Consider the following 13666-nt stretch of genomic DNA (forward strand, 5'->3'; position numbering starts at 1 on the left):
GGGTAAAGAAATAAAAATGGCCTTTAACGCAGACTGACTTTCAAGGGGTCGGGCAGGGCAGGCCAACGCTGGGGTGAGATGCCATGGGTTCTAATAAGTAAATGAAATAATTAGATCATCTTTCTCACATCTTTCCAAAGCTGCTCAGGGAAAGCTTAAAAGCAAAGAGTGATGGTATGTATAAGGGTTACAGGGACATTTTTAAGAGAAAAGAATAATCCAATCATTTCTCTGCATTATTCTGAAACTTTGAAAGGTGTCAGAAGTTTTTGACTCCTTTGAAACACTGAAAATAATGCTGTAAATTCTGTTTCAGGTTCTTAATTTATGGGCTATTATATAAAATATATACGATTTGAATTTACTGGACTTACAGCTGTATAAAGAAACTGTAAAAAAAGGTTAATAAAAAAAAAAAAAAAAAAATTCAAATGTGTTTGTAAATACTCTTCTAGTTAGTAGCCCGAGTTCTCAGCAAATAAAATACCTTTTTTTTTTTTTTTTTTTTTTTGGCTTCTGGATGAAAATGTGAAGGGTGAATAGCAAAAGGCCATGGGTGGCCAATTAGAAATGGTAAAGGGAAAGGTCTCTTTGTGTAGATGTCCCCCTACCTAACTCCTCCTTTGCACTTTGTCTATGCATCTTTATAATGCTCATACACCAATAACCCAATTACTACACAAAGAGAGAAGCAGGCAAAAAGCCTACTGATTGTCCTCTGTTTAGAAAAGTAATATAGTCTTTGACACTGCAAGACCCCAAAAAACAGTTAAAGCCCCCTTTATTGTCTTTCAGTAGTTCCTTTTCAGTGCCTGTATGGGATGAAAAAAACTTTCTTCTATAATTTGTTATATATCTTTCCTTCCTCCAAATGTGTTTATGGATTGTTTTTCTATCCCCAATCCCAGCCAGCCCCACCCCCACTCATTTTTTAATTTGGAAGGATACAATTAGGCTTTGAGGAAAAGTAAATGAAACTGAGCAACATCTCTGATGTCTCTGAAAGGAAGGAGATAGGCATTTGATATAGTCTGTGAAAGATCATTAGTGATCAGTGATTTTTTGAGGGAGTTTTGAAGGGTGCGCTCAGTATGAATAGAACTGGGGACGTGCATCTCAAAACCACGAATCTTTGTGTTAGCATGGCAGTGGGCTTGACTTTGGGGGACTCTTTGTTGGACTGGGAACAAAGGTTCCACAGAGCAAATCCCTTCAACTACAAAGAACCTGATTAGCATGAGAAAACGTTCATTTGAGGAACCATAGCCAGGCACGGGATGATGAAGGACTGTGGTTTTTAGCAGTTTTTGCAGGATGGCATCATGCATTGGAACTTCAAAATTCCAAAATGTTTTCCTAATATCTCATTTACGTTATGGAAACACTATTTCAAGAAAGTTCTGTGAGCCTTTTTAAAATCTGCGGGAAGGTTTTTCCATGGTTATACAAATGTTCTAGAAATGTTAGCAAAATTATATGCCTTTACTGAGGACAACACCACATTATGAACAGTGTATGTGCAGTACAGTGACAGAACATGACAGAACAAGCATCTATTTTGATTATACACATAGCCGTACAGAATCTATCAGGGATTTTATCTAGACTGCAAACAAACCTGTTTTACTTTACTTTTTTTTTAGAATCTCTCATCTACTTCAAATAAAATTCCTGAACAGGATGTTGATTGTCACTGTTTTGGTTTACAACAGAATTCACACTCATGATGAAGAACACAGGCTAGGTAAGTCTGTTAATATAAATATAACCACAATGTTCTGAATGACAAGCAATAGAGAATTCACTTTTGTGAAAGTGTTGATAACACATCAAACTTTATTCCTTCCTTCCTGCCAGCCAAAGACGTTATTTTGTCACCCAGAGGATGAAAGGAAGTTCCCCAGCGAAGCCTAACATGTTTTTCATCCTGCACTCAATGCATCCTGTGGTCTTTATGCCGTCTCCCAGCAAGTGCTCAGTCAGTAGTGGCTATTGGGAGTACATTATCCCTAAAGTCTACTGTGACTCCAATAAGAGGATTCCAAGTCCCTGAGAGGAGGATTTCAGTCCACAAGTCATGTTCCTATAACGTAGTCCTGGGATTAAGCTGGCATAGGCCCTGCTGTTCCACCTCCTGGCCTGGCCTGTCCTCCAGTCAGGAACTAAGCGACTCCTTTTTGTCCCTGATGAAGCCCTTCTCAGCTGGGGGAGCGGAGGCTCTTTGTGTGCCCATGGGCTGGAGAGAGAGGGGCCACAACTAATGAGAGATGAGAATTACGCATCTAAAGCCTCTCATCTTTGACAAGCCCTCTTGAATCTTCTCTCATCAGGCATCAGCACTCCTGCAATAAGGAGATAATTACACCACTGTTTGGATTGAAAGGCACCTTAGGCTCGGCCAGAGGGAAAGAGGTCACGAGATGACCCTAGCGTGCGGCCAGTGTGACCCCTGACAGTATAGGCCGCTGAGATTAGTCTATGGTTTACAGCACTCAGGAGGGTTGACTTTTTCCCCTGAGGATGACATGCCACAGATACCGTTAAAATCAACCATGCCAGGGGCTATACGATTGGCCCTGAGAGATCCAACCATCTCAGCTGTTCCAGAATCAGTCTAGGCCTTTCCTGCTACAATCAGTGATGAAACTGATCAGATGAGCTAGATCGTGAGTTTGGGTTAAAAAACACACTCTTTATACACAAATTCATGCTTACTTGAGCTGTTCTGAGACTTAGATGCATAGTTACACTCTCTCAGTGTCACCACAAGTCAGTCACACTTGTTACTTTGGAATATTTGGCCAAATACATCATGATAAAAAAGCTTCCTTACATATAAAGCATTTCAAATGATCTCACTAAATGAAGAAATATCTGGCCATTTCAAATGTCATTCCATGGTTTGTAACTCCCTGAAGTAATAAAAGCCTGACTTCAAATAAATAAAACTCATAATGGCAGACGGCATTGACAACGTTAAGCTCTCTGAGCTCCGCAAGACCACAGATTCGCTGGCACCTCATTTATTATCATCAGGACCAATGGGCCTTTCTGCATTGTGCGTTCAACTCCAACTGAGCCAGTGCACTTTGCCTAGCAACATGTATCCCTGCAGGCCATTCCAGTTCAATGCCTGCCCTGGACTATGACCTCCATCACAGACACACATGCATAGAGACACCGCATACAAATGTCATTTCTCAACACGCACTACAAATGTTATTCATTTTAGCTACAAAACGCATACAACCGGTCTGAACAATACGACTAAAAGATATCCCCATTTATTGTTTTATTATAAAATGGATAGTTCCGGTCTTGGATTTTGATTTGTCAATACAATATTCAAAACGCAATAGCATAGCAAAATAGTAATAGTAATGATGAAAAACACTGGTTCACTTAACAACTTTGAATTTGAGCACTCAATTCCTTTATTATGTTTAACTGGTAACATAATGGCAGTGCATAAGTTCAATTTATCAATGAACATAATAATTAACATATATATGGGTAATTAATATAATGTGTGTATATTCATATTATGTGTATGTGTGTGTGTGTGTGTATATATATATAATATGAAAAAAAAAACTAAATATGAAATATAGTAAAGCATTTGGATAAAAGTAAATATCTACATACTGCTTTTCTGAGCAGAGGCAGAAATCATTTCTGATATGTATTTAAGTTAAATGACTCTGTCCACACTTTCTCACTAAATCATTTTTATTCATAAAAAAGTTGACAACAAAAAGAGAGAAAGAGAGAAAAGGAAAAATTATTACTCCCTCTCCTCCTTTCACTCTCTCTTTTCTTCTTTATGCATTCATCACAACTGAAATCACTTTATCTTTTGCGCTCGCTCCACTTAATAATATTAGTTAATGAGAGGCGTCATGCTCTACAATGCTGAATAATATAAGCCCATCAACCCTGCTTTACCTCTGGTCCCTCAAGGCCAGTTCTTTTCACTGTGCTCGCTGTCTCCTAAAGGACAGCTGCAGCAGGACAAGACAACCATAGCAAATCCTGAAGAAAGCTTTATCAGAGTGGTCATGAAAGAGGCCAAGCTAGATTTCCCTAGCAGCCAATCATACAGCCTCACAGTTTTTACCCTCACACAAACACTGAATTGCAAACAGTCCTGCTAATGCGAGTGTGTGCCACTATTCTATCTGCACTCCTCCCTACACAGCAGGGTTCTTGTATTGGGATGCAGCGTAATTTGAGGTTGTGGCCCCTGCTGTCTGAGTGGCACATGCCCGCTCAGGAAAGGGCATGAGGCTGGCGGAATCCCTGAATTCCACACTGCTGCCTTTGAATGGCACTTTAGCAACAGGGAGCTCTGTGTTACCAAATAGGAGGGACTAAAAAAGAACTATAGCAGAGGTTCCAGTGTAGAGAGATAAAATAACATCTTAATTGTGCATTATCGTATTTATGTCAGTGAGACCAAAATAGTACATACAGCAATTATATTATATTAACAGTTGTTTGGAATTGCAATAATACTTCACAATATTAGTGTTTTTATTGTATTTTTGAACAAATATAAGCAGCCTTAGTGAGCATAAGAGATTTCTTTCAAAAACAGTTATATCAGTTTTATCACCAACCCCAAACTTTTGAATGGAAGTGTATATTAAATATTATGTTTTTAATATGACCAAATCAGCCTAGCTTCACTAAAAAGTCATTTTTAGGGGTAGAAATAACATGCCCATATTTAAGTCCAGTTTATTAGTAGTTTAATAACTACTGACCAAGTGTAGTTAATGCTAGCAGGGTTTCAGTTATTGTGTGCTTAAACCACAAAAAATGGCACTGGAATAATAAGGCTGAATGATGTTTTCTGTTGAATAGCCATCTTAAAAGTACTTTTCTTCTAAGTCTAAGACAGTGTCAAAAGAAGCCAAAACTAAGACTCTTCAACATCAATGCATCACTTTTGTGGACACTTTTGGATGCAGCAAAGGACAGCCACTCTGACTGTGAATGGACACCAGTTTATTGTTGTGGTATCAGCGCAATGGGGGGCAGGCCTTACCAACCCCTCTGAGAGCCTCACACAAGAGATGCTGCTGGTGACCAGAAAGAAGAGGGCTGGTGAGGGCAGGTCCAGTGCCTCAGCCCAGACACTCCCTTTTTTTCTCTGTTCCTGCCTGGTTACATTATGCAGGGGGCCCGGCCGGGGCAGGACAAAAGGGAGCCGTGGGCCGGGCGGTTTGTATTCCATGTGAAGGTGTTTGGAGTGTGTGCTACCCCAAAACCGTCTCTTGTTTTGGGAGAGGGTGGCCGGGGGGGGGGGTCAGTGTGATGGATGGGTTGAGGGTTGTTATACTTTTGTGGATGGCAGTGTGTGTCTGAATAAGGACGTGCTGCCTCCCGCTCTGTGCGTTTTTGGAGCCTGAGGCTGGGTGTGTGGCGGGTGTAAGGGGGGATTTGATTAAGGAATAGAAAAAAAAAACTTTCAAGCTTTTGGATGGAGGTGAGAACACAATGAGTGAGACTGAATGAGCATGCCTGCCTAATATTAGTGTGAGGCACCGCATTAACAGCCTACTGTGATGGGAGTATAAACTAAAAATGAAGTATCCACTAATGTTTCAAGCAATGTTGAACAAGAAAACAGCAAGATACAGTCGAGAATCTAAAAAAGAGCTCAGAAAATGTTGTACATCATGTCTCATATGTATCTTGTTTCCTGATGTGTGAACCAGCATTGTTATCGTCAGCTAAGACCTGAAACTATTAAAAACATCTGTTGTTAAATGAAATAAAGCTGAAATAATTCAATATAAATATTCCAAGAATTAGAAATATTGCCTTGGCACATAACTGAAATAAGTTCTAAATTTACTAGCTGAGATAAACAAAAACAAATACATGAAATAAATATAAATAAAAAAATATATAAAATATATTCTAAAATTGACAAAAGTGATGCAAAATTTGCTCATAAAATTAAAAATAAACAACACTGAAGCAAAATTACTAAAGATTAAGCTAAAATTAAAATAAATACCGAACATAAAAAAAAATTCAAAATATTAAAACTAAATAACATCTACTAAATTATACTAAAATAACACTGACTTCAACAGCCCATAAGAGAACCACACACAATTTATAAGGACAGTTCACCTAGAAATGAAAATTCTATAAATATTTACTAAGCCTCATGTTGTTCCAAACCTGCATGACTGACTTTCCACTGTGGAACATAAAAGAAGTAATTTTTTTTTTCGTCCAATCAATGAAAGTCAATGGGGTCCACTGTTGTTTTGAACCCCACTGACTTTCATTGTACAGACAAAAACAGTTGAAACATCCTTCAAAATCATCTTTTATGTGCTCAACAGAAGAATAAAATATCATGCATACAACAGTGATGCCAGAATTTTCATTCTGGGGTGAACTGTCCCTTTAAGACTCACCTTTATTTGATATTTTGAATATACACAATGCCATAATCTAAATTTCCTCCTCAACATGGACCGTATCACATTCTACACGTTTGAAGCACGGACAGACAGCAGTAATGAGATAACATTCTTCTGCCTGCATAGGTAATGGAGCGGTTCACAGATGAATAAGATAAGCTCCCCATTGCTTAATAAAAGAGTGATTCTCTGGCCTTGTCCTTAGTGAAGAAGTCAATGGGAGAACACAACGGCATGCATACTAATAATGAGCCCACATCCCTGGAGCCTGGGACTGTTTTTGTTCTGGGAGCCTGAGCCACTGTTTGAGCCTCCGTGGATGTCTCATTCTGAGGGCAGATGAAACCATCAGAAGCCCAGCGGCTCTGCAGGGATGACAGCTAACAGAGCAGCTCACCTCAGACTTGTGGTAGTTTGATGGGCGGACGATTAGCATTTCCTGCTTGTAATCTTTTGTGTGGCAATGAAGGGAAGGTATGTTTGCTGTTTTGTCAAGTGAAAGTGTGGCGCTCACTCACCATTCCCCTACGGGGGATCTTTAAAAGTCCTGCATGAGCTCGCAGACTGCACAGAGCTTGGAATACATGTTTGATGAGAGGAAGTGAAGTCTGTTTTTAAACTAGCAGTGAACTGAATAAGCGAATAAGTGGCCCTCAGAACATTTTACTGAGTAAAGTGCACAGATAAGTGAAGGACTCAAGGGTGCATTTGAGAAACGTCAGGGCCTACAAACTCCCAACAGAGCAGAATGAAGCTTTTGAACACACTGTTAAAAAATGAATGAAAAAAAAGTGACAGTGTTTCAGGTATACAAGATGCTATAATGTTGTCTGTACAGTATATTTCACAACTCATAACTGTATCATTAAGTGATATAATATAACTATACCAAAAAATCTGCTCTTTACCTTAAAATGCACTGATAACCACAAAAATAACACAGGTAACACAATAGAAAGCCGCATGACATGTCAGAGATCATTGTAAGTGGCCTGTGCATAAAACATGGCCAGTACTCTTATATAGTAGGTGCAAATGGTCAAACACACAACACAAAAACACCATCATGGACACACAAAATGCTATAAACATTATAACATGTAACACGTAACACCCTCGTTTTAACATTACTGGCATCAAAAATGAGAAGAAAAATTATTTAAATAAAATATAATCAATGTGTCATGCAGTGATGTTCTTTTACCAGTTTTCATAAATTGGAATTCACAGTTTTTACTTCCAAAACCCATACATTTGATTGCATTTTACAGTAAAATGACTGTAATCTCAAAAAATATTATATCCTGCTTATCTGACATTGCAAACATGGCCTAAAATGTCTGTGTGTTCCAGTTTTAGGGATTGACAGCCGACAGTACATGGTAGTTTGATAGGCAGGTGATTAGCATTTCTTCCTTGTTCTCTTTTGTGTAAAGGGAAAGCATGTTTGTAGTTTGGGAGAGTGAAAATGTGGTCCATACTGACTGTTCCTCTGTGGGGGGTCTTACCCATTACAATAAGCCCTGGCTGAGCATATTGACTGCACTGACCACTCTTGGCACAGGGAAAACAAAATATTTTCATCACCTGGTACCCTAAGGCATTTAATGCGGGAGGAAGTATCAGAACTCCTGAGGGAATTACTGAGGCATTCCCTTGTCTGGAGATTCCTGAGAGCAAGGTGCAAGGGGTACTGGTAGAGGAGGGGGATGAGCGACACACAAAATGACACATGATATTATGGGATTAACATTCTCAAATATGGTCCACTATGTGATGAATCCTAACTATTATCTGGTTTTAGCTTTCATTATTAATATGCACAAATATTTTCACAGCAAAAATCTGAAAAATAATCTTGGGAAGGTATTTTTTTTTTTTTTTTTTACTTTCTGGCAGAGTGGTACACCAATGGTGGCATGCAGAACTCCACTTAGTTATAACAGACTGCCACCTGGTGGCTGAATATGCACAGCTTTGATTTCTCTGACCACTGTTCTTCTTTTTTTAAATAACGTAATTAAAGAAAGAAAAGAAAAGAAAAGAAAAAAAAGAAGCCCAAAATGACTATGTTGGCCACTTAGAAGGGTGGGTAATACCTAATTTTACAGACTTAACCCTTATTACTATTATTATTATTATTAAGGATGAAGTGTAACTTATAAATACGTGGTAACTTATGTGTATAATGTAAAGAGAGAGAGAGAGAGAAAAAAACATTACAGTTTCCACAAATGTTTTAACCACCATAATTGCTTTCAACATTTATTATAATAAGAATCAATTAGAATGATTTCTGAAGGATCATGTGACACTGAAAAGCTTTGCCATCAAAGAAGTAAATTACATTTGAAAATATATTAAAATAGAATATTTTCTTTTCAATTGTAACTATATATGACATTAATATTGTTTTTACTGTTTTATACCTTTGATTAAATAAGATAATTAAAAAAAATAAGATTAATTAAAAATGCAGCCTTGGTGAGCAGAATAGTCTTATTTCAAAAACATCTCTTTTTCAATATACAAATGAAATCTCTCTTTAAGAACGTATTATGAAAGAGTACCAGGGCTTATGTGTAGAGCTTTGTGAGTGAGACTATGTGGATGAGGCCATTACTTTACTTTTGACAAAAGGGGTGACTTCATCTTTTCTGAACCATTGGGATGTAGTAGGAAGTAGTGTCTTGGAGCTGGCAGGGGCTCCTGAAAGAGCCATTTTTCCTCTGTGCTCAATGTGCTTTGAGATCAGTGGAGGGAAACACAGGGGAAGGAATGTGCTGTGTGCCATTCTCCTATTTATTTTTTATTGCTCTTCCGTTTTCCTCAGTGTGGGAGCAAAATAGGGCCTGGGGAGATCGAGGGAGAAATGCCAATTACTGCCAGTCTGCTTTGGAGTGCTTTGGCCTCGCCTCTGTTCTTCCATAGCAACTCATGAATTGCATGTGTGTACATGTGTTTGTGTGCATGAGTAGGAGATTTACTTCAACAAATAGTGCATTCATGAGCAAGTATTTCTCTTGAAATCCTTACTATAACAGGCAAGAGACACAAAAATACCTTTTACTGGCAAAATCATTTTTATGTACAGCTTTCCACTAATGCACAACACATTCATGTGCATGTACATACATTCATTCAAGGTTGTGAAAAGTCTGAAAAACAGAGTCATTAAATTCTCTATAAGTTCACGCTTACACCCACTTTGCCATTCTGCAACTCCCACGTCTGTTCTGATAGATGACGATCCAACTCAAACTTCTCACACTTGCACTCGGCTCCATGTATTTGTCATTATTATAGATGGATTCTATTTGGTTCCATCAGTGCTAGTGGCGTACAGAGAGGGGAAAGCTTTTTGTGTGGAGGCTGAGTTAATTATTTGTGTTCCACAGAGGGGGGAAATGGGTTAATATTTTAACCATACTTGACATCCTAACAACAGGGAATTGGTTTCATTTTTGTTGAAGTTTGGAAACTGTAAAAAAAAAAAAAAAAAGCCCATATAGTCTACAAGCTGCTCCATATATCACCCTAATATAAAAAGTTACAGCATTACACAAAACCACAGACCTTTGAAAAATAGAATAAGGCCTGGTCTCTGAGGCCATTACATAATGCCTATAGCCTTGCTTCAAATACAGAAGAACTTCGTTTTGGAACGACTTTTTGAGCTTCATGTTTAGAGCTGGGAATACAAAAGTTTATAATCTATTTTGAAAACAGTTGTGTTTCTTAACATTTTTTCTTTTTCAGGATTAATAGAAAGTTCAGAAGAACAGCATTTATTTGAAATAGAAATCTTTTGTAATAGTATGTCTTCATTTCACTGATTTAATGCACCCTTGTTGAATAAAAGTATTTATTAAAAAAAAAAAAAAAAAAACCCAACAACACGAACAGTTGGAGTTTCAGTAAAGCAGACTTACTGATATAGTTTGTGATCTGCAAACTGTAAGAGTAAACATATTTAGCTATGCTTGTAGGGTGTGTTTGACACGGAAAGTGACTGATTGGGCAGGTGGCTGATCTGGTATAAACATTCCCCTTTGTTTAACCTCTGACCTCCACTTAATCACTTCTGCTGCTACCTCTACTGTATATAAGCTATAGGACTCCAAGTCATACCAATGTGAACTATTTAAAATATATGTGGCACAGAAAAGTATTTAAAAAGCTCACTTTGTTGTTGGTGTTCCTGATCCCTAAGCAGTCATGATAAAATAGCTTAAAGAGGATATGAGTTGATGAAAGCTGCAAATGCCTTTGAAACCAAATACACCTCAACACCCCTGGCCATGAAAGGACTGAGAGTCTGTGGGGAAATGCAGGAATGGAGCCCTCTGTTCGCCATATTTGTTTCTTTCTGAATTCTCATGAAATAGTATTTCTTCCACGTGACTAAAGCTGTATATTGCGTTTTCATTTCTGCAACTTTTGACGAGATCAAGTCATGCTCTCATGAAAGTGTGCTCAAAGATTTCACTTTAATATTTAGTGACAGTTCACCCTGCCTCCATCACATCTGATTTATGGAACTGAACATAACTGACAGATTTAATAATGTAAATAAAAATATTAGATTTTCATTTCTTGCAAACAAGTTAGGAAGGTTTTTTTCAGTATTAATGTGGGCAAATACACAAATAAAGTATAATTTTGAACTAGGGAAATAATGCATGTAATTGTATTTCAGGAAGGGTTTCATAGAATATATCAGTCATGGAGATCAATATTACTGATAAAGATGATGACATAGTATTAAAAAAAACGCATTGCTGTCTCAGCATTCATAATAAGCTGCATTGGACAGTCATACATCATTCTGTCAGGCCTATTCATATTCAACCAATGCTAAGATGATCTCATCTACATGTTATAGAAATGAGAAGCATCATGGCTGAACAGATGGGGAGGGTTGTAATTTACTTCTATTGGACCTACAAATATTGTAAAAAATTGAATGAAGTGTAGATCAACGTTTATGAAAAATTACTTTTCTGTGTTACAACTTATCCCCGTAGTGTAGTGATGTAACAACAGCACTAACACTTGACATACATTTAGACAGTTTAGGGATAAATAAATAGCATAAAATATGTGATGCATCTAAAATTTAGGACACAATTTGAGACAGTGTGAAGAAAAAAATTAAAAACTGAATAAATTTCGCTACAATGCTCTCCAGTTTCCCCTAGTCATCAAAACCATATTAACACAACTAACATATCACACAGGCATAGAAATGAAGGGAAAACATGTATTTGATTTTTATTTATTTTGACTAAGATCCAGCAAGTCTTTATTTATTTTTTTAACCAGATGGACCCTCATGAAAACAAAACATCTTAAACCAGCTTGCTGCCTGCCCAAACTGGTGCTCAACTGGTTTGAAAGCTTGTCTCCCAGTCTGACCCAAAAAAGTGCCCTAAATTTTCCTAAAACCCACCAAAAGAGCAACCTGTGAAACCAGTAACCTTCACTAGCTTAAGCTGGTTTAAGATCTTTTTTTCTCCAGCAGGAGAGGTGGAATGATTCAACCCATAGATTAAACAATAACAGCCTTTTGTTAATATCCCTATTCTATTACGTTATTCATTAATTCATTAAATGTTCACACTGGAATATCATGATAACAGTACAGATAGCAACTTATTTATAGACCAACGTGTAGCACCTACAAATAGAAACACCTGATCTCGCAAATGTCTACATGATTTCTGTGCACTGCTTAATATGCTTGTAAACGACATCAATCCTGTTCTGCAATGTAAGCGCGTGCTCTTGGGAAAGAGAGCCCAGCTCGCGCGCCAACGGTTCCCTCGCGCGGTACAGTTCACACAGCAGCTTGGCGCTGTTACCGGAGCGCTTCATCTCAGATATGCGCCGGACTGTACTTCTCCGAAATATACACGACGAACTCAGGAGCAGTCTGTGATATCGCTCCCAGAGGTAAAGCACTCTGTATCCGTGAACAAGCCCTGCCTCGTTATCAATAAAAAGCAAATGTCCATTGTTTGTTTTGAGAAGGTTATTAGTGGTCCTCTCCATCACGCGCGCGTCCCATTGGAGACTGAAAATGTGACTGACAATTCGATCAAAGTTGGCTGTTAAATAATCAAATATGATTAGATCACTCCACTGCATTAATTCAACCAGATATGTTACAGTCATGTTTGATACTGTCTCAGCAGAGAGTTGCAGACCTCCTCCTTGCTGCTTCCGCAAATGTAATGGAATAAACACTCCAGTGACATTCGGGATGAACTCGGTGAGAGACACAATGGCATTTGGGGACCATTCTAACGCCTCGATATTTCCTCGTACACTTGCCCACTGCTCACTGGACAGGTTCAGTTTGGAAAGCGCCAAGGGCGGAAGGTTGGAAATCCCAAGCAGTTCCGCTAGATAATACGACAGCGTTTCTCCCAGCACTTGATCCGCGTCGATGCCGTATCGCACGCATGCTCTCGTGCCGTCGGCGAAGGTCGCGATACGGTTTGTGGGTCTGCCGCAGCCCGCTTCCAGTACGACCACCCGAGCGTCCCGGACCTGCTCTCTCCACTTCCTCTCGTGTTCCACGTCAAAGACACGAGTGGAGAGACCGTCCAGCCACGCGCTCCAGAAGACCCGGTGCTCAATCACGTTATTCCGAATGACTGGGGAGCGAATATTGAAAGTTTTTCCATCGCGCAATCCTGCGTTCTCCGTCGCGTGTCTTTTAGACACATTAACCTGCTCGTTTAAAACAGAAAATACAACGTCCCGTTCAGCGGATTGTTGGACAAATACAGACCAAAGATGTAACTTAACATTTCCTATCCAGGTAACTATTCCAAGCCACATACAAAGTGACGCGCATAATTTAACCGTGCCAGCGTTCATGATTTCAAAACGCATTTTAGTCCATTTCGCTTTCCATTTACCTCTTCTATGGCTGAAATATAATCATTATGAATTCTCCTCTCCTATGCGATGTTCCTCTCCTCTCAAACTCTTCCAGCGTTCTGTATTGCTCCAGTCGCATGGGCGCGAACCATGTGACCATAATCAGATTGTGAGACTTGACTAATGTGGTTTCATATTTCTCCAGGGGGAAGGCGAATGACGAAAATGTTAGACGAGGATGTTTAGACTTTTCTGGTATATGCACAGGAAACTATTCGGATTAGATATATTAACAAAGTTCTCTGTCAACAGTAGCATTTATTTGCATA

General features: G+C 38.7%; 1 protein-coding gene across 1 annotated transcript; it reads right to left on the reverse strand.

The window, feature by feature from the left end:
- Positions 1–9294: 9294 nt before the first annotated feature.
- Positions 9295–13657, reverse strand: LOC109083501 (four-jointed box protein 1-like). Its single transcript, XM_019098290.2, has one exon. The coding sequence runs from the start codon at positions 13347–13349 to the stop codon at positions 12159–12161; it is 1191 nt and encodes a 396-aa protein (XP_018953835.1). The 5' UTR covers positions 13350–13657; the 3' UTR covers positions 9295–12158.
- Between the last annotated feature and the right edge of the window lie 9 nt (positions 13658–13666).

This window comes from Cyprinus carpio, chromosome A7 (assembly GCF_018340385.1).
Source record: "Cyprinus carpio isolate SPL01 chromosome A7, ASM1834038v1, whole genome shotgun sequence".
In the NCBI taxonomy this organism is placed as follows: Eukaryota; Metazoa; Chordata; class Actinopteri; order Cypriniformes; family Cyprinidae; genus Cyprinus; species Cyprinus carpio.